Consider the following 22,182-nt stretch of genomic DNA (forward strand, 5'->3'; position numbering starts at 1 on the left):
AGCTCAGTCCCACCTCCCTGAACCACTTCTATTTTATGAGGAGCCTAGAAAAAGCAGTGCCCTAACCCAAGGGGGTACAAACCATCTTGTGGTGGAAAAATTCCCTGGTAGCTACCAAAATACTTTTTTTTTTTTTTTTGGCTGGAGGAGTAAAAAGCATGCTGTATTAACCTCTGCCCTGTGTTTATTGCCCCAGATAACACTGGCAAGGCCTGAACAAGGAGCTTTGGTTGCCCTTGAAGTCATTTCTAGCCTGTTCTGCGTGGTGGCATCATTAGATCAGGGAAGGAAGCTGGGTGCAGAAGCTATTTCCCCTAAGCCTCTCAGAGAGTGGAACTGGACGGAGAGAGGGAGGGTGTGAGGTGTGTGCTTAGCAGTTTTACAGCTGGAGGGGGGAGCGGTGTGGTGAGGAGACTGGGGGCCGCAGAGCCCAAAGGTCCAGCAGGCTTCTGTGCATGTTGGCTGGTGCAGGTTTTGTGTTGGTTTCCAAGAACTATAAGCGAGTCCCTCCCTCTAACTTTTGCATTGTGTTACATGGGCTTATATAGGGGCACCTGGGGGGCTCAGTCGGTTGAGCATCCAACTTAAGCTCCGGTCATGATCTTGCGGTTCATGGGTTTGCGCCCCACGTCCGGCTCTGTGCTAACAGCTCAGGGCCTGGAGTCTGCTTCGAATTCTGTGTCTCCTTCTCTCTCTGCCCCTCTCCTACTCACACTCTGTCTCTCAAAGATAAATAAATGTAAAAAAATAGATAAATAAAAAAGTTCCCGGTATAAAATTTAGAAATTGACAGAAAAACTTAAGAAAGGAGTGAAGCTATAACAGCACAGAAATTTAATAATGATACAAACAGCCACAAAGCTGTGATGAGCAAAGTTATCTGGATGTTTTCACAGTTCTGGAGGGCAGCGATTGTGAGCTAGGCCTTCTTTCCAACCCCTCCTCCCCGGAAGACCGCTGCAGTACCATAAGCCCTTGACAGTGATTGTGGCAGAGAAAGGCATAAAGAGCGCTAAGGATGGCCCCTCACCCTCCAGGGGCAGTGCTTCTGGGGGCTACTGTGTCCGATCTAATCCATTTCCATCTAAGAGTGGCCTTTTAAAAATATGATCCATGGGCAGAAATTCTGCTGGTGTCGATTTCTCAGGAACCACTCCATGGATCTGTAGAATTTAAAGAAAGAAAAGAACCACATCAATGCGACTCTCATCCTGGGCATCCCCCCCTTGCTCCTGGTACCTGTTTCTTGTCTGAGGTGAGGCTATGCAGAGGGGCTCTCCTACCTGGTCCTGAGGTCTGGGGAGCTCCGCTGCCCACCCAGACCCGAGCCTAGGTGCCTGAGCTTCCCCTGTGCCCCGTGCCACGGGAGCCAAGGGACACATTCTGCCTGATGCAGGAGCGGGCTGGTTGGGGTGCCTGGGTGGTTCAGCTGTGCTGACAGCTCAGAGCCTGGACCCTGCTTCGGATTCTGGGTCTCCCTCTCTTTCTGCCCCTCTCCCACTTGCACTCTGTCTCTGTCTCTCTCTCAAAAATAAATAAACGTTAAAAAGTAATAATAATAAAAAAAATAGCAGGCTGGCAAGGCTGGATGGTGACGAGACGGAGCTCCCCAGAGCACCACACTGACATAAAATCTAACTCAGCTAAAATTTCATTGTGGTAGGTTCCTCGCTTGTACGACTTATCAGCACGAGAGAGACGATGACTGGAGCCCCAGCTTTCCTCTTCAGAGGCATCATGTTTATGGATCGTGATGGGAAGGGAGCCTAATTCGGAAACTCTCCTTTGAAAGTCCCAAATTTTTCTGTCTCTCTCCTTTTTTTTTTTTTTTTTTAATTAATTAATTTATTTTTTGGAGAGAGAACAAGAGTGAGTGGGGCAGAGGCAGAGAGAGAGGGAGACAGAGAGAATCCCAAGCAGGCTCCACACCATCAATGCAGAGCCTGATGCGGGGCTCGAACTCATGAACCGTGAGATTGTGACCCGAGCTGAGGTCGCACGCTTAGCCGACTGGGCCCCCCCCAGGCGCCCCCCTCTCTCTCCTTCTGATGCCTGAACTAGCTTGACACATGCAGCTGTCTCCTCTTTGCCATTGACTAGCCCGTAAGAATCAGACTGCAAACAAGCAAGCCAGCAACCAGTGACCCCAAGGCAGTGCCAAAGTCTGTGACCCTGCTCGCTGAGCTCGTGGGTCCACCACACCCTGCTGGCCTGGCCCGGCAGGCCCCTTGTCCACCTCGCCTGGCACTTCACATCCCCACAGGGGAGGCCAGGCTGTGTGAACCGAGGACATCTGCATCCTGTGGTTTTGCTGCTTTATCCGCATGTCTCCTTTTCCCGCGGGCTTCCTCTTCTTCCCTTGCTCCACACCTTGTCCTTCGCAAACATTTTTACCCTTCTTCCTTCATCTACCAAAGGAGGGAAACTATACACGTGCACACACAGGAAGTGTTTGGGGATTGCATTTATTGAGATTTGTGGGTCGTTGCAGAAGTTGCTTCTCTCTCTTCCATTCTCCATTTTACCAACTTGCAAGATAAACCGAAGGCAGATGTCTGAGTCCATGAACTACAAGATTCCAAATCGGAATTCTTGATTTTCCTTTTAAAAACACCCAAAGAAGTCTCCCATGCCCCCTTCTCAGGCAGTCCTCTGGCAGGAACCCTTCTGTCCTCCCCACCCCCATCCCCTGCTGAGTTTCCACACCTCACCCCTTCCTCCCCAGGAAGGACTACATGGTGAGGCTCCCGTCCACCCAAGCTTCTGGCTCCAGCAGAATCCCCAGCACCCTGTTTCTTCATGGATCTGCCCCCAACACACCAGTGAGTACCTTTCCTGAAGCCACTCATCTTTGTTACTGGTCTGTCCCCGCTGGAAGAACAAGTCCCACAGGCTCAGGCTCACAGCCTGCTTCCCCTCATAGATGCTAACTTGGTTTCTGCCAAGCTTCTAGGAGACCTTCCCCTGGTGAGCAGATTGGGTAAACCAGTTGCCCCCCCCTTTTTTTTTTTTTGACATTCCCAAGTTTCAAGCACGGCCCTTCCCCAGCTCTAGTCTTTCCAAGGCAAAGAGCCCCAACAGTTTGATGTGGTCCTCGTGGTACAAACTCCCCACCTCTGATCACCTTGGAGCTATGGATCCAGTCTGGCCTGGTGACACTATCGGAACTGCATCTGAAGAGGAAAAGCTCTGTGCCACCAGCCCTGCAGAATCACTCACCACCTTTAGACCGGTCGCCGGGCGTACTTGCGACGATGTAGCTCATCCACTTGCTCCAGGTACCAGGTGCCTGGGAACAGACTGCTTATGTCACCAGGTGGTGAGAAATTCACTGTGGAGGGAGCAGAAGCAATGCTTAGGGAAGGCTGCATGGGGGTGGGGAAGAGACAATAGTTTGGGGATGCCTTCACGGTGAAGCTGTCCTGGCTGTGCTGCAAGGGGCTGTGAGGCCACCTGTTACCTCCCCACCAACAGAGCCCCGGACCAGCCCAAGAACCACAAGCAGCCATCTTGAATCTACTATTTGGCTTGCCTATTAGAACTTTTCCTCAAGGAGTATGACCTTTCCCTACAGTAAGCTCACCCTTCCTCTATTGAAGTCCTCATCATGTCCTTTTGTCAATGCTATCTGGCTTGAGGTATGTGTGCCTTTGAGCTTCCTGGCTTCTAACAGACACTTCCTTCCTAGCCCTAAATTCTCTGGATCTGATGCATTGTAGTATTTCTGTTCTTTGTCTGTCAGCATTCATCTTGGGTCCTGTTTTTATTTTGTTTTTCTTCTTTATTCTAACATGTCCCCTGTTGCAGACATGCAGACTACTAGGTCTAAAGTTTTCCAGAACGTTCCCATTTCTGTGAATTCTGTGGTCCTTTTCATATCACACTGCAAGCCATGTGTCCCAAGTCTCTGAGAAAATATGTTTTGTTCTGGTACTGTTTTTTTGTTTTTTTGTTTTATTTTTTTTTTTTCAACGTTTATTTATCTCGTTTATTTATCTTTGGGACAGAGAGAGACAGAGCATGAACGGGGGAGGGGCAGAGAGAGAGGGAGACACAGAATCGGAAACAGGCTCCAGGCTCTGAGCCATCAGCCCAGAGCCCGACGCGGGGCTCGAACTCACGGACCGCGAGATCTTGACCTGGCTGAAGTCGGACGCTTAACCGACTGCGCCACCCAGGCGCCCCAACTGGTACTGTTTTTAAAACCACCGCCTGAGTGGCTAGTCGGTTAAGCATCTGACTTCGGCTCAGGTCATGATCTCATGGCTCATGAGTTCAAGCCCATATTGGGCTCTGTGCTGACAACTCAGAGCCTGGAGCCTGCCTGGGTCTCCCTCACTCGCTGCTCCTCCCCTGCTCATGCTCTGACTCTCTCTCTCTCAAAAATAAATAAACATTAAAAAAAAATTTTTTTAAACCACCATCTGGTCTTTCCAGTTGTAACTTTAGCTTTTGTCTTTTTTTCCTTTGTTGCTTTTTTTTAGGGGGGGGGCAATACTTTTTTTTAATGTTTCTTAGGGAAAGGGGGCAGGTAGGCAGAGATAGTAATATCTGTTGATAGCTTATTTATATACATTAATTCATTTAATCAATTGGCAATCCTGCAAAGCTGGTAATGACTTTAGAATGAGACAACTAAGATTTCAAAAGTTTCCCCAAAGATAAAGAGCTGATGTTTGTCACAGGTCAGTTTAGATTGGAATATCCAGCTCCAAAGTCTGGGTTCTTTCACCTGTTACACAGATAGCAGTTTTCAAGACCACGCATCTAGTATCCTTGGGACTACACTGTCCCGTATCCTGTTTTGAGTGGGTAGCTACAGTCTATCCTGGGAAGTTACATGCTGCCTCCCCCCTCTTCTCTACTCTGCCAAATGCTTCCCCACTCAATTCTTGCACCCTTAGACATAACAGATTTTCTCCCCATCATATCATAGGCATATTTGCGCTGGCCCGCTGTAGTCCAGACTTCCGATGAATCCCCAGCTCTCTGCCCCTGGCATGGAATCTGAGAACAAAAATCTGTCTCTTTCTCTTCCTGCCCTTTTTCTTACCCTTATGGTAGAATTGTTCTCTTTGGTCCATTATTTCTGTGAACTCCTCGGGAGACATACGCTTCCGGGAGGCGAGGCGTTTTGGCAGGTCTGAGACACTGGACACCAGCTTCTCCAGGGGGGATCCTGGGAGACAATGGCCAGACTGTTAAATCTACTTCACGGTCATTATCACTGCTGCTGACCATGAGTCCGATAGACAGCGAGGTTCTGTGAAAGTTCAGACCCTGAAGGAAAGTGCTGTGTGTGGCTTAGCATGTCAAGAAATGATAAAGGTCAGCAAACATAATGTTAGCAAAACATACAAGCAAACACACTCATCCAGTCAAGGCATGTCCCACATAGTGCTTACGTGTGCACCCCTGATCACATCTGACGTAAAATAATCAGCAAATATTTATTGGATATCTCAAACCCACCAACTTCCCTTTAACCGGTTGTGACAAATGACCATTGATTACTTCTTGCCTCGTCCATTTGCTGGAACGACCTGACTTGTTCCCCCGTTTTCGCCTTTGTTTCTCTTCAGTCGAGTCCAAGTAGGAGCCAGGCAAATGCTTCAACTACATTAGTTAAACTTACTCCATTGCTTAAATCCCTTCAGGGAGTTCCTTGGCTTTTAATCACAACATTGTTCTCTCATGATAGGAGCCTCAGTAGTGATGAGGCAGAGCGTGGTTTCTTTTACCAGATGAATCTTACCAGAAGTGCCTGATAGAACTCACCTGGAGAAGCATCCTGGGACACTCGAAATGAAAAAAAACTCGCTGCCAAGCCAGAGCCGTAAGAGAAGGCCCCAATCCTGGAGCCAGCCAAGTCTTGGGCAGAGTGCCTAGAGGGAAAGAAAACCCCAGAAATGTATTGGCATTATACTGTGCACTTCAAATAAGCCACCAACCTATCGGCCCAATCTAGTCAACCTCTTGCAAGTAGAAATGGGCTCCAGGCTCTCTACGCAAATAGGGACCTTTGGAAGACCCTGGGGATAGGCCCAGAGAGAAGAAAATCTCCCGGGAGGAGAGCAACTAAACCCAAGCTACCGAAGGCACAATGAGCATAACGGAATTTGGGGGTATGAAAGGGGCTCCTTCTCACCTATGAGGACAAGATGAATTCAGTGAACTCGGAAGTTTGGAGGTCAGACCAATTCAAGGCTTCCATGTTTGCTGGTAATGTTTCACCACGTGTAACTTTTTTATCATCCCCTCATCAGTAATAATTTGATCGAGTTCATATATATATATATACGCATTTATATATATCCTATGTTATATGCAGGTACTATAGTACAGGTATCGCCTTATAAAACCCACAAAATAGAATATCAACAGAAATACCAAATAACATCTGAGCACTTGCTGAACACTACTGTTTCAATTCTTAAAAAAAAAAATTTTTTTAATGTTTATTTATTTTTGAGAGAGAGAGTACAAGCGGGGGAGGGGCAGAGAGAGAGGGAGACACAAAATCCGAAGCCGGCTCCAGGCTCTGAGCTGTCAGCACAGAGCCCGACATGGGGCTCGAACTCATGGACCGTGAGATCATGACCTGAGCCAAAGTCAGAAGCTTAACCGACTAAGCCACCAAGGTGCCCTTAATTCTTTTAGACATTTAACACTCATCAAAACCCAAAAAGGTAGGTATTATTAGTGTACACATTTTATAGATGGGGAAAGTGAGGCACACAGAGGTTAAGTATTTTTCCAAGGTCAAAGCTGATAAGTGGTATTTGAACCTAGGTTGCAGGTTCTACAGCTTGACTCTTAACCACCAGTTAAGTGCTCTCTAACTCAGTGGAGTGCTGTGTACTCTCTTCCTAAGTACAGAGATTTCAAACGGATGGGATAAAAACATGCACAAAAGTGCTCCTGTATACTTGCTGCATCCGGGCAGGTCTTGCACATCCCTTGACATCATACAACATCACGTTGGAGACCATTGTTTAATACCGATAGTAAAGCTGCCTATACATATACTTTTGAAACAAGTTTCTTTCATTCTCTCTCCTTCTTTCTTTCCTTCCTTACACATTTCTGAGCTAGAAGAGGAACCAAACTTGGTTGACCCCTCTGACCGTGGGTTGGGAGGGAGATGGTGGGACCAGACACAGTACTCACCGGGACAGAAGGGAGGCCAAACATCCATACAGCGATGAGGTGTATGTATTCCCGTTGTGCGTGGAGAGGTAGAGGGAGGCCTTGGTTTTCTTGTTGAACATGTCCAGAGAGGCCTTTTGAAGTGCCTTATCCAGGTCCTTGTTGGTGTAGGTGTCTTCCAGCTTTAGCCCCCTGGGAGGCGGCCAGAAAAACAGGCCAGGTGAGACAGCATAAGAGGGGAGGGAAGTAACAGCTTCTGGAAAGAAGACTTTGGGGCACGTGTTTTTATTATAAAATTCTAGGAAATACAGACAAGCACAAAGAAAAACGATGTCACTAAGAGTCCTACCATTCAGAGAGAGCACTTAGGTCATACTGTTCTCGCGGAATACATCCTGCTTTCGTATAGTTAAATGGAAAATAAAATCATGCTATGCATTCTACTCATCATGCTTCCCTGGCTAATTTTCCCTATGACATTAAATCATCTTCCATAACATTATTTTTATTTATTTATTTTAAAAAAATTTTTTTTTTCAACGTTTATTTATTTTTGGGACAGAGAGAGACAGAGCATGAACGGGGGAGGGGCAGAGAGAGAGGGAGACACAGAATCGGAAACAGGCTCCAGGCTCTGAGCCATCAGCCCAGAGCCCGACGCGGGGCTCGAACTCACGGACCGCGAGATCGTGACCTGGCTGAAGTCGGACGCTTCACCGACTGCGCCACCCAGGTGCCCCCTCATAACATTATTTTTAAAGGCTGCAGAACAAGTCATGGTACAACGTGCCCTACCTTAACTACTCTCCCCACGCCTGTCCCCCAGTGAAAACACTACAGCAAAGAGCTACCTGTTCCCTTAAACATGTGGATTTACTGAACCAAAACGTGTGCACCTCTTCAAGGCCTTTGCTTCGTGTTTTCCTATTTCTCCCCAGTGTCCTTGTGTCAGTTGACACGTCCATGGTTGCCTGTCTTCCCAGAGCCTTGTCACTTCTGGGTGTTCAAATTTTAAAACAGCTATGTAAGGAAAATGGTAACTCGCTTAGATTTGTTGCCACTGAGTGCACACGGTGAAAAATAGGATTATGTGCACTTCTTCTTTGAGAAAATTTCTGGTCCGTATCTTTTTCTCCATTTTCTATCAGGGTGTTTATCTTATTGTTGATGAGGCTTTCATATATTAAAGACAGTAATCTATTACCTTTGGTGTATATTAGAATTTTGTTTTTCATGGGACAGAAACACTACTTCTAAGACATGGATCTAAGACATGGGTCTTAGAAGCAGTGTTTGTGCTAATTTTGATATTTTAGTTAGTGGTGAGGTTAGTAGGGGCAGTAGGTCAGCAGTAGGGGCAAGTGTTGGTAGAATGCACCAAAACCTGAAAAAAAACAGCTACCAAGAATAAAAGGGAATATTTTCTTCCCAGTGGGAACTGTATATTGAAGAGTCTTCTTTTCTAAATGTCTTGGAGTGATGCCTCAATAACTAGTACTCTTCTAAGGGGGTGAACTAGACTATCTCCATTTCATAGGTGGAGGATATTGAGGCAACAAGTGAGACATTAAACCAAAGGCAAGTGAGAATGAGGCCTGATGCTCCTGAAGTTGCCATCCCATACTGTGATTATCTGCTTCTAGGTGTTTCTGTAAGATCCTCAAGGCAGGGACCAGGGAGTCACATTCATTCTGGTGTCCTTAGAGTTTAGTAATGATGCCTGACGCATAGCTGATGTTCATAAAATGTTTTCTTGACTTGGGACACCTGGGTGGCTCCGTCGGTTAAGTTTTGGACTTCGGGTAGGGTCATGATCTCACGGTTTGTGGGTTCGAGCCCTGAGTCAGGCTCCGTGCTGACAGCTCAGAGCCTGGAACTGCTTCAGATTCTGTGTCTCCCTCTCTCTCTGCCCCTCGCCCGCTCATGCTCTGTCTCCCTTTCTCTCAAAAATAAATAAACATTAGAAATTTTTTTTAAAATGTTTCTTGACTGAATGATTTAGCCACACTCCCTTTCCCCTTTTTTTCTTATTCTCTGAAGCTTCTCATAGCCACTTGATCTCGAGGTGCTGGCAAACGCCCTGTGCTCCCTGAGATAAAAGGAGGAGGGCGCTATGCAGACCATTACCCAATAACTCGTGGACTCCGTGTCATTGGTATTGTGTTGGAGGATTGCCCCTTCTCCCCCCATGGCTGCCTAGACGTGCAGAAACCTCCTCTTTCCTCAGCCCTCACGAACCTCTAGGTTCCCCCAAAGAGGACTCACCTGAAGTCCTCCAGCCCCTTATACAGGCTGGTCTTCGTGTTGCTGCTGGCTGACAGGAAGTCATTGAACATCAGGCGAGCCAGAGATTTCTGGACCATCTTGCAGAAGGGCGTGTGAAAGATCATAAACTGTAAGTCATCGAGAGTGAAAGGCCGATTGATGCCAGCTGGAAGAGGAAATGTGAAAGCAAGGATGTGCCATGGCAGATGAGCCATTTAGACCTGTGTCCCGCGACCTAAGTGTGCTGAGGGACTCACAGCCTCCAGCAACCCACATGGGTTTGTTCATTCACTTAATGAGCATTCTGCTAAGCACTTACTTATAAAGGAAGAAGTGAGAGAAACAAATATTTTCTTCCTCTCTACTGTTGCCAACCTTTCTGACAGATAATTCCTCCAAATCAAACTACTGTTGCATTACTTTCTCTATTTTTCAGAGGAGGAAACAGAGTCTCTAAAATATGAAGCTAGGGCATGTGTCCAAGATTACCCATCTTGAAAATGGCTGACTTTGGATTTAGGTTCTGATGTCTCTGACTCTACACCCCAGACTGTCTCTCTCACTCCAAGGAGGAGGGCAATGTGCCCTCTGCCCTTAGGAGTGTTTATAATTTAGTGCTGAGAGTCAAAGCAGCATCAATCAAATTTCGTACGAGGTTAAGGAGCAAAATTAGAATGCCAAAAGGATTCCGAGCTGGTGAGAGTAATTAGCCAAGAGGGATTTTATAGTGGACGGGAGGTAGAGAGGTCCAGGTGGACTGCTTAACCCCTGGGGTCGGTGGCAGCTGGCATTCCTCTCAGCGTGGTGGAAAGGGTCAAGAAGTGGCTCCTTAGGCCACCCCTAGAGCATCCGTGCTCTGGCACTTTTGTACATGCCTTTTCCTACCCTGATGCTTATCTGGGCAGGAGTACGCAGTTAAGAACCCTTGTATTTTCTTTAAAGTAGATTGCTCTGTATTTTTAAGCTGAAGTTTGTTTCTTTTCGGATTACGAAAGCGGTACATGTTTTCTTAGCAGGAAAACTCAGAAACTAAAGGTGAAAATAAAATTAACTTGTAACATTACCATCCAAAGACAAATCACTAATACGTTAGTGTACCAAAAATAGAGGTCAGATTTTTCAGCACTAATATGTTAGTGTACCAAAAATAGAGGTCAGATTTTTCAACATCAACCAGACTTCAAGAGGTAGCAAACTACAAATCATGAGTCAAATCACTCCTGGCTTCAACAGAAACAAATCCTAGCCCCAGTAGGAGGTGGTTATTCTGACTCACCACAGTACCTCCCCAGGTGGCTGACACCCACTGGTTTCCTACTGGTGGCTTTGGTTCTGAATTGCTTCCTTTCTTTCATTTAACTTCATACATGAATTTGGATGGCTTCCAGATGGACTTAAGCATAGACCCATGGAAGGGTGTCAGAGGAAGGGTACTTTCACTCTCGATGACTTACAGGGTGTCAAAGGGTGTCAAAGGAATTACATGAAGCAATTCTCTTGAGATCATTTTTGGAGGAGAGAAGAAACCTTGTCTTAAGCTTTTAGGACAAACCCTTGGCCCCATGGAAATAAGAGTCCCCATTTTCTACCCTCTGAGCCCCATACCTTGCTTCCACTGGTTCTGGATTTTTTGACGGTATAATGTGTAACATCTGTCCAAGGCCCGTAGGTAGCACTGGATGGAGAGCTTCCCATCCACCATTGGGTACTCTGTAGCCCCATCTGGTTTGTAGAAGTCGTATACGTTCTCCATGTGGGTTCCCCTAAGCCCTGGCAAGGCACACAGAGGGATTCAGGACTGTGCAATGCAGTCCCCACAGAGCAGAGAGGATAGGGGAACCATGTGCCAATAATTTCTTGGTCTTCCTCTGTCTCATGCTCAAGCCTGAACCCACTCAACATCCCTCACACATTCAAAGGAAGTTGAAAAGATTGTTGCTCTTATGGCATGAGATGTATATTTCCCTTTCCATACTTATACAGGCTTAAAATCTGGAATAGATGCCAAAAGTCTCAAGGGAGAACCTTTCTCCTCATACCCAATTATCTTCTTTCATATTCAGTTGCCAGTCTAGCTCCTTAAGGGTCCTCATCTACAGCATCAATGCCACTCGTTCCATGCATCATTATCCCCATGTGTGATTGTGCAGAAGAGGAAAGCTCACCGATCCCTCTCTTCCCTTCCTCCCTGCCCTTTGCTCCCCAGTACATACAGCCTTTTGAAGGCAAGCAATGTCATCCTCAAATCCATACTTTAGCTCTGCATAGTGAGTATGCCAGTTTGGGATTGGGAGCTATGTATTTGACTATGCATGCACAGTCTCTTTGTACCACATATCCACAGTTTATCACAGACCTCTCTCGAGGGCCAGAGGGGCCTTGGGTCCAACCAGCATGGCCACGGCTCCAGCCCCACCTGTGGGACGAGCGTTACCACTGGGATAGACTGCAATGTCTCCACAGACCACCATTGCATAGCGACCTGTAATGAGAGACAAGATGTAATTATCATCCCTACCAAATCTTGAGTAGATGGGGTGCTTTCTATGACCCAGGCACAATTTTAGGTAATGAAGATAGACCAGTGAACAAAAACAAATATCCCTGCTCTCACAATAAGCCTATATATCAGGTACAGTTATTCCCTCTTTATAGACAAAGAAATTGAGGCCCAAGGAACTTAAGTCACTTGGCCAAGGCACACAGCTAATAGATAGTATGATAAGGGTTTAGGGTCAGGATTCCAACACAAATTCACTGAAACCCAAGAACCTTCTTTTAAGAATTCAAACAACTCCCAACTCCATCCCCAACAACAAAAATATTGTTTTATATATAGTTTATATATAGTTTGGAAACTATAAAAAAAAAGTATTTAGAAGCTGTTAAAGAAAAGATTAATAAATTTGGCTATCTAAAAATTCAAACTTTTTATCAGAAACAAGCTCAGACAGGGGAGCTTGGGTGGCTTAGTCGGTTGGGTGTCCGACTTCGGCTTAGGTCATGATCTCACGGTCCGTGAGTTTGAGCCCTGCGTCAGGCTCTGTGCTGACAGCTGAGCCTGGAGCCTGTTTCAGATTCTGTGTCTCTGTCTCTGCCCCCCGCCCCACGCTCTGTCTCTGTCTCTCTCAAAAATAAATAAACATTAAAAAAATAAAAAAAAAGAAACAAGCTCAAACTGGGGACATATTTACAATATTTAAAATCAACAAAAAGCTATTTTCTTTCATTTATAAAAGTCTCATAAAAAAAACAAGGTATGTAATAGGAGAACGGCCAATGAACATCCCAAAAAATATTGAAGTTCTCTTATAATGAAAAAAAAAGACAAATTCTTATTTTTCCCTATTAAGTTGACAATGATTGAAAGTTTGATAATATGTATTATAAGAATGTACTTTTTAGTACATCTTGAAGAACAATTTGGCACATTCTATCGAACTTTTATTTATTTATTTTAAAAGTTTATTTATTTATTCTGAGATAGTGTGTATGTGTGCGGGAGAGGGACAGAGAGGGAGAGAGAGAATCCCAAGCAGCCTCTGCTCTGTCAGCGCAGAGCCTGATACAGGGTTCAATCTCACTAACCGTGAGATCATGACCTGAGCTGAAATCAAGAGTCAGAGGTTCAACTGACTGAGCCACCCAGGTGCCCCTCTATTAAACTTTCAAATCAACATATGAAGCAACTCCATTTCTAAGAACTTATTCTTACCACATTATCACAAGCTATTATACAATGTTCATTAAAACATTTTTTTAAGGGCACCTGGGTGGCTCAATCAATCGGTTAAGCAGCTGACTTTGATTTCAGCTCAGGTCATGATCCCAGGGTTGTGGGATTGAGCCCTCCATTGGGTTACACACTGAGCATAGAGCCTGCTTAAGATTCTCTCTCTCTCCCTCTGCCCCTCTCTCCCACTTGCAGGCTCTCTCTCTCTCTAATTAAAAAATAAAACATTTTTGTATAATTGTAAAAAATACACCGCCTAAAGATCTATCAATATGGGACCAATTAAATAAAGTTTGGCATATTCATCAATAGAATATTATAAGGCTTTTCAAAGATGAAGTAGACCTTATATATATTGATATAAAATGACCTCTAAGACATCATGGAGATGAGGAATAATATGTACAATGTTAAAAACTAAAACTGAATACTTATGTGTATGCTCGGAAGTACATAGAAAAATTCTGGAAGAATATATAGAAACCGTTAGCGTGAAATTCTGGAAAGTGATAATGGGGTGTCGAAAGGGAACTTTTTCTTCACTGTCCACTCTTTTGTGTATGTGTATATTTTTTAATTATAAATTTCAATTACTTTCACTGAGGAAAAAAAAAGAGCAAAAATTGAAGTCTGCTGGACAATCTGAGGCTATACGACTTTTTCCTTCCCTCATACCCTGCTGTCTCTCTGGAGTGATTCTGAAATTCCTGGTAAGTCCCAGAACCATCTCTGTCCATCTGAGGGACCCCAGGTGGAACGTTGGCCAGGTCAAAGCAGAAATCCCACCTACACTGATTTTGTCTAGTCTTGGTGGTTGCCATTAGGCTAAAGTTTAAATACGCTTTTGTTTTGATACAAAATGATTCACATCTCAGTAGTTTTTTTTCCTCCCTCTGACCAAGACATCATGTTAAAGAAGGATACCCTCCTGTGGAGTATGCTGCCACTCAGCAGAATCTACTCATTTGAAATGACATGCTTGAAGCTTATGATATTCCTGAACAAGGTTCTGAGTTTTGGTTAAAGGTTGGTGAGTGTCCCTTGCCCTTCATTTCTATTCTCCAACTAAATGCTTGACTGGAAATATTGGTGATGACAGAAGTAGGGGTTGCTGGACAGGCAATAATATAAGTGCCAAGTAGGAGAAGCATTGTAAGAACAGATTTGATGATGTAGGGGCTGGGACATCCCAAGTCAATGGAACCTTTGATGGTGAGGCTACACAGAACAGTCAGAATCAATACTGAATGGATGTGTGAATTGCACTGCCATGCTGTGTGATCAGAGGCAAAGAGTTCAACTCTTGTTGGCCTCTCTTTAAATAAAGAATATTTGATTAGATAAACTTTAAGTTCCCTGCCAACATTAAGACTTTACAATTAATGTTAATTATGGTTTCTGCAGTTTTAAACTCTAGTTTCCAACTTAGTAAATATACTAAGTGCCTTGACAGAAATGTTCTTTCACAGCTCTGTGGATCTCTTCTACAGTCTTTTTACCATCCCTGCAAGGCAGGTCACCAAATAAGAACTCTGAGGCTCAAAGTGGTTAAGGGACTTGTCAACAATGATCAACAGAGCTAGGTTTCAAACTCTCAACTTGTTCTGTTTCTCTTGGACATTTTCTTGCTATCACAACAGGTGTTCATCCTCTAATATATCCTTGAGGGAAAATATAAGTAAGAGACAGGATAATGTTCGTATGTTAAGCAAAAAACAATTTCCTAGTAACCAGGAAAGGGAGAAAGAGAAGAAATACTCTGTGTACTAGTGTATCCTGTGATTCTCTGGGTCTATTTCTACCAGGGTGTCTTCCCCTTAACATCTAAACTTGTACAAATTTCTGTCTCTCAGAGGCTAAAGAGAAGCTTACAAGAGAGAGGAATATATTGGGTTTGGTTTGGCATCTCACCCCTGCCACACACTAGGTGTAAGATATTGGACCCTCCATTTTTTCACCGATAAACTAGGCATCAAAATCACTTCCTAGGCTGTTGGAAGTGAATGGCTATGTGAACATGCTGCCTAATTAACAGTATAAAGCTATACAAGTCTAAGCAGTTATCATCATTGTAGTTGTTGATGACAGCAGCAGCTGTATAAATGAGTTGTCCTTCATTCCCTGATGAAACCACTGGGGAAATGAAGAAACAAAACTGAGGATCCAACCTCGAACCCAGCTCCTGTCTTACACAAGGTCTCAGGCAGCACCTACCATCCCAGGAGCTGGACTCTACCCAGTTGGCAGCATTGAAGAGGGAGGCAGTGCCACCGTAGCAGGCATTGGTGGTATCTATGCCCTCAATGTCAGTGTTGCCCGAATCCTGGAAGAGCTCCATGAGCACTGTTTTGACAGCCTTGGACTTGTCGATGATGGTCTCAGTGCCCACTTCCAGCCTGCCCACAGAGTCCCACGGGAGCTGCGTGCGTTCCATCAGCTGCTGTACCACCGTCAGGCACAGGGAGTTGATGTCCTCCTGGACTGAGCAGAAGCCCATATGGGTTTGGCCCAAGCCCACTGTGTACCTCCCTGCTTCCACATTGTTATATTTCTCCAGGTCTGTTTGGTCCACATATTGGGCTGGGAAATAGACCTCCAAGGCAAGGATCCCCACGTTCTCTGGCCAAGTATCTGTTTTGGCCAAGGGGACAGCAGGAACTGTAGAAAACCTGTAGTGGAGATAACAATCAAAATCTTACAAGTGGTCTCCAGCCAGTCTTCTCAAAATATAACACAGCAATTATTTCATCCATTTTTCCTGCATTTTGAAGCTATGTTGTCAAATGAATGCAAATTTGAGATGGTTATCTTTCTGTAACCATTTGACTCTCTTATCCTTATTAGATGTCCCTCTTTATCTTTGTGATATTTCTTCCATAAGGTCTACTTTTCCTGATGTTAAGAAAGCTGCCTTTTTTTTTTTTTTTATTACTGTTTGCATCGTATATCTTTTGCTGTCCTTTTATACTTTTAACTTCTTAGGGTCTTTATATTCAAAACATATCTCTTCTAAACAGCACATAGTTAGGTCTTTTTTGTTTGTTTTTTAAAAAGTCTTACAATATTGATGCTTTAGTTGGAGTAACTAGTCCAATTATATTTATTGTGGTGACTAATATAGATGGGATTAAATTTATTATCTCACTATTTATTTCCATTTCTCTCATATGGACTTTGTTTCTTTATTTCTTCTTTCCTGTATTCTTTTGGATTAAGCAAGTATTTATTATTATTCCATTTTATCCCCTCTTTTCCGTTTAGCAATGACCTCAGAGAGATTACAATATACATGCTTGGTTTATTGTACTCTAACTTAAATTAATACTTCTACTTTCTGAACAGTGAAAAACCATACTTTAGTTTAACCTCATTTATCCTCTCCCTCGCTTTGAGCTATTATTGTGATATGGTTTACTTCTACACATGTTATAAACCCCATAGGATATAATTTTAAAAATCTCATTCATTTTTAAGGTGCCCCTCTCATTAACCTCCTTCCCCCTTCTTCTTTCTTTTTACTTCACAAGAACACACTTACTGTTTTCCTACTTTTTAAGGCACTTTTATGCTTGATTCCATCCTCTCTGCTTTTCCTGATTGGGCCTCCCGGTATTTACTGAGCACATCCCACACAATGTTCTTGATGCCCAGTAGTGAAGACGACATCCTTTGTGCCCACCAAGAGAGCACAGTCTAATGGAAGAGGCAGGCATTTTACAGCTAAATACATAGTGTAAGAAGCAAATGCTGTGAGAATATGGAAGACAGAGAGAATAATTCTAAATGGAACAGAGAGGAAATGGGGAAGGAGACAGTGGAAGAGGAAAGAGATAATCTGTTTCTTTCCTGGACCTACCCACCTTGCTTTAATCCTGACTGCTAATATCCCTGGTGAAATTCTGGAGTTTCTCCTTCCAGCTACAAGTACAGAGCTCACCAGGTCCACCTCCATCTGTTCACACACGAAAGTACCTGAAATCTGGCAAATTTAGTGATGTTCTTCCTTTTACAGATGGTCAAATCATGGCATACATTGGTGAAGTGATGTGCTCAGAGTACCTTCATAGTTACTCATGTGTTAGAAATACCCTGTCCTTTCACCACCTTGGGTGTCACCAAGGCACTCACGAGGGCCACTAGGGTCCTTTGACTCATATCTGGCTACAGAATTCCTGACCATGGTGAGGGGCAGAATGGCTCCACAGGCTTATACATTTAGCTGTATGCCGCCATAACTGTAGCTCAGGTTGAGTGCATTTGTCAATCAGCTTGAGGATTCTGGGCTTCTGGTAAACCCCAGTTCTCCCATCAGAAAGGTCACTTTGAAGTGCTGTGAGGCAAAGTGGGTCACAGGATCACAAAACAGTGAGGCAAAGTATAAATGTTCATCCATTTCTGACAAGAGAGGTTTGGAATTTAGTTATCTACCCTATTTATTTGGTGTTCCTCCCAAATAATTGGAGTTTGTACTATCAAATATTTGTGGAGTATCTTCCCTAGTACGTTGGAGCTAATGGTTAGCCAGCACTGGTCTTGTGCTTGGCTAGCTTTCCCCTCAGACTTGTTTTCATTCTGCCTTCTCTAAGCTCCCTTCCTCCCTCTCTTTCCAATTAGAAATCTCAGCTTTCAAGGAAAGGTTCCAAGAATCAGCCACTTGGTAGCTTTTGTAATGATCTTAGTAGGGAGCTATTTCTGGAAATGGATTCCAGAGCCTTGAAGAAAAGTTAACATGTAGAGGCTTCCAGAAACATCAGACCACTGGAGTTAAGAGGGCCCTTTTAATCTTGCATTTTCTCCAGAGAGTAATCACTTTATTTCATTTAAAACTGGTTTTGTTCTGAGGAGGTTGCTTGGTTCAAGAATATGCATTAAGCTTTTATTTCTTTATTCCATCTCTCCTCCTTCTCTTGTGTTCCAGAATTCACTATTATATGTCAGGCACTGTGCTAGGGAGAGGCTGTAGAGGTAGAAAGGAAAGGCAAAAAACAAGAGGAGGTCAAGATTCTTTTTTTTTTAATTTTTTTTAAATGCTTTTATTTATCTTTGAGACAGAGAGAGACAGAGCATGAACAGGGGAGGGGCAGAGAGAGAGGGAGACACAGAATCCGAAGCAGGCTCCAGGCTCTGAGCTGTCAGCACAGAGCCCAACGCAGGGCTCGAACTCACAGACCGTGAGATCATGACCCGAGCTGAAGTCAGACAATTAACCGACTGAGCCACCCAGGCGCCCCATGGAGGAGGTCAAGATTCTTGAGGACTTCCTTGACCAGTGGGAGGAATAGACGAAAACATACATATATACATGCACACCCCGACGGAGAGTTAGAATGTGATAAGGGCCTCAAAAGAGATATAGGCAGAATCCCACAGGAGTTTGGAGGAAGCAGAGATTTCTTATGGGTAGAAGGCTCAGGAAACATTTTGTGGAAGAGGCTACATTGGAGATAAACCTTGATGGATGAGTGGAGCTTCTGCTGATGAAGAACTGAAGGTGGGGGGCGGTGGGACGGCAGTCACAGTGGAGGGTGACTGAACACAGTCCCCTCCTGTGGAGTGGAGAGTGGAGGGGATTAGGAACACAGCACAGGAGAAAAGCAGGTGGGGACCATCAAGTGGAAGGCCCGATTCTTCCTTAACAGGCAGTGAAGCATAAGCTAAGATGGGAGCAGTTCTTGGGTTAGATTTTGAGCTGGTGTTGTGGAAGGGACAGAAATACAGAGAGACCCATAAAAAAGATTGGGTTTTTTGTTTGGTTGGTTGCTTTTTTTTAAAGTAGGCTTCATGCCCAGTGCAGAGCCCAATGCAGGGCTTGAAGTCAAGACTCTGAGACCCAGACCTGGGCTGACTGAGATCAAGAGTTGGATGCTTAATGCTCATCCAGGCCACAGAAAATGGGATGAGCTATGAGTACATCAGAAAAAGGAAATGTGAACAAAGATCCCAAGTGTGAACCAAGGATGCCAGAAAGAGAGGCAGGTTGGTTGAGCTCTGAGGTTTGTCTCTTTCTGGGAAGCCCACTGTTGCTTAGTAAAACAAGCACACCCAGGTCAATCCCTTCCTCACAAATACAAAAACAGGTTAAATGCTGAGCTGGGACATTAGACTTGTCTAAAAAGGGTGGGGGAGAATGTGGACAATGGCAGAGAATCAGTAAGAGAATAAGAAGCTTAAGGAGCATCAGCCCTTCTCTACACATTCGTACAGCCAGGTTCCCTGGGTCCCAGGCAAGGGAAGACACTAGATCATAGTCATTTTTCTAAGTATTCATGGAATGCAGTGTGGGAGGAATGGGCTAGTCCCACGGCGCAGTGGGTCCCGAGGTGCTAGCTGTAGTTATTTTACTACCAACGCTGGTAGGCTCCAAGTACATGGGCCAAAGCGGAGGAGTGTTTACAAATAAAAGGTATGCGTGTGTGCTTCTGTGCGCAACCCGCTGCGCATGCGCGCACGCACACACACTTATCTTTACATCCCATTTCCCCTTCTCATGAAATCCGAGAGCAGTGAAACATGCTTCTGATCCCCAGTCCATTGGGAACCTTGCTGCAGTGATTGAGGCAGCGGGTGTGACTAACACTGCAGTTGGCACAGAATGCTGCAGGTCTTGGCAGGAGCTCAGGGTAAAGGTGGAAACAGTGGTGGAGAAGAGAATGATGGGGGGTCCCTGGTACTGATATTTCCACTGCTTTGTGCAGCTGGGGGAGTGAAAGATGTCATCATCTGTGAACAACAGGTATCAGAGGTTCGGGATCCCGGAGCTCTGCAGCTGAGGGACCACCTGTTTAGAGAGAAGGTAGCTGAGACCCTAAGGGGTTAACTTGCCTATCTAAGGCTGTGCACAAGCCTTGCCTGCTTTTCACTGGGATTCTACCGAGCTTTTCCTCAAGGCAGCCCTCTGCCCATCTTTTACTGGTACCACGACCCTTCTCAAAGAGTGGCCTGCAACAGTCCCTGGGAACAATGTGACTCACCTTTGGTGGGCTCCTGGGAGAAGGCTAGCAGGTGAGAGCGAGGCTTCCTGCATTGCTTTCTTCACTTGCAAGACCCGCTTCACTGAAGTCAACAGCCGTTGCATTTCCAGAGAAATAAGCAGAAAGCCAGCAATTCACAGTCCTTGGGAGAGTTACCGAGAGGTGCCCCGTTAGGCTTTATAGAACTCTGAGATTCCTGCCTCTGGAAGCCCCACCCACCCCTGCTTATCAAGGCTCATTTGGCTTCTAAAACTGGGCCAAAGTTCTCACTCAGAACATGGGAGAGTCGAAGACAAACATCATCTCTCCAACTTGTATGTAGCTGCCGTGAGCCTGGGCATGTGTGGGAGTGGATGGCTCTGATCCCTCCTTTCTCAGCCTTATTTATAGCCAGCCACGTCATGGGGCTGTGATGGTCCTTGCCGCACATCCTGAGGTAACACCACCTGGCCTGTCTTGGACCCGGGCTTCTCATCTGAGCTATTCTTGCTTATTGTTCCAGAATGCTCTCTGTGGAGTTAGCAGTTATTATTTTAATATGTTATGCATAATGAGGGACATCTTTCAAAACCAAAAGGATGAATGTTCTAAGAGTAGTTGGGAGTGGATGTTGGCATACAGGCAAAGGGCTGGGAGTAGAGAGGATGTGGACTCAGCTCTACCTCTCCTCTCTTTACCATCACTCTTGCACGTGTATAGCTCTACACAATCTTCAAGTCAACTTCAAGAGGTGTTGCCATAGAAGTATGGGACCCCCAAAGGGGCTCCCCAGGAAAGGCCCACTTTACAGATGAGGCCAGTGATATTTAGTCAGATGACACGACTTTCCCCAAGACCTAAGTGACAGATTAGGGACTCAACTGTGCCTTTTGACTCCCGATTCTGGTCTTTCCACTCTACTCTTCTACTTCTCCATAAAAAGGCTCCTGCCATCTGACCTTGCAGTGAATTGTTCCCTCCACCCCTCTCTCATGGCACCAGTCTTTCCCTGTATTTTACAAAGGTCACGCATTCATTCACTGGTTCACTCAGTAAACTTCCCTAACTCGACTCTGTGGAAGGCATGGAGAAGAGCCAGAGTGGTTCTTGTTTTAGAGGAATCAGAGGTGACTTCATTTGCCTACAGACAGAGACCTTCCAGAAGTCTAAGTCTCCTGGGTCTTCCATCATGTTTAGATTCTTGCCTCCATACACCTTGGTGCGTTACTGCCCTAACCCGATCTCCCCACTCACTCTGTCACCCGTGCCCCAACACTCAGCCTTTGGCAAAGTTCTGTCATCAGTCAAAATTCTTCATTTCCAATTTCTTTTCTGAAAATGACCTTTGTTTCTTGCTCTGTCTCAACCTACAGTTTTCAAATGGTGGTTGGGCTCTTTGCCAGCCCGGTCATATCCACCCCCCTGCCTCCGTTACTCTAGGTACCACAGTGCTCAGAATAAGGCACATGTCCTCTTTGCTCTGCATTGATACTTCCGGAGAATTTTTCCTCTCCCTCCTCTCAAAAGCCCCACTTTCTTCAAGCCCACACCCTTCCTTCTTGAAGTCAACTGACAATCTTGCTCCACTCCCCTCGTTCATGAGGATTGAACCACATGGATCACTGCCTGCCTGTCCACATCAATTCTCTCAACATTCATGAAGATGTCAGCCTAGGTAATCCACTCCAACTTTTCACTAAGTTCCCACTTCTATGACATTGTCCTTCACATGCCTTTAGCCCTCCCACTGTGCACTCATACTCCTGACCATATCAGTAGAGTATCCATATTACATCCTAAATTTTAATTTCATGGAGCTTAATTTCTAATAACCATATTAGAAACCGTATCTTCCCAGCTCACTTTTAAAGAACCCCCACATTCTTCTCCCACTGGGACCACCATTGGCTACTCCATCTTTTTGCCATTTATCATACCTCTAAATCACCTCTTTTCTCTCTTTCTGCAGCTCAGATTCCCTGTGGTGCATCACCATAAAGAGTCTCTTGCACACACCCCTTGCCATGTACTCTCTCTGTCAGACTGGCCAAGCAAACCATTGACTTTGGTGAAACCCATGCTTGG

General features: G+C 45.0%; 1 protein-coding gene across 2 annotated transcripts; it reads right to left on the reverse strand.

Moving 5' to 3' along the window:
* Positions 1-811: 811 nt before the first annotated feature.
* HMGCS2 (3-hydroxy-3-methylglutaryl-CoA synthase 2) lies at positions 812-20,291 on the reverse strand. Of its 2 annotated transcripts, XM_040471474.1 has the most exons (10): positions 20,119-20,291; positions 15,362-15,816; positions 11,771-11,896; positions 11,020-11,184; positions 9,415-9,580; positions 7,171-7,341; positions 5,779-5,885; positions 5,054-5,179; positions 3,220-3,331; positions 812-1,172 (listed from the first exon to the last, which is right to left on the reverse strand). In XM_040471474.1, exons 1-9 carry the CDS (start codon positions 20,220-20,222, stop codon positions 3,225-3,227), a joined length of 1,527 nt encoding a protein of 508 aa, XP_040327408.1. In that variant the 5' UTR covers positions 20,223-20,291; the 3' UTR covers positions 812-1,172; positions 3,220-3,224. The 2 variants fall into 2 exon arrangements, with proteins under 2 accessions (XP_040327408.1, XP_040327409.1); XM_040471475.1 differs by lacking the exon at positions 11,020-11,184.
* Between the last annotated feature and the right edge of the window lie 1,891 nt (positions 20,292-22,182).

This window comes from Herpailurus yagouaroundi, unplaced genomic scaffold, assembly GCF_014898765.1.
Source record: "Herpailurus yagouaroundi ecotype Mexico unplaced genomic scaffold, PumYag 77, whole genome shotgun sequence".
Taxonomy (NCBI): domain Eukaryota; kingdom Metazoa; phylum Chordata; class Mammalia; order Carnivora; family Felidae; genus Herpailurus; species Herpailurus yagouaroundi.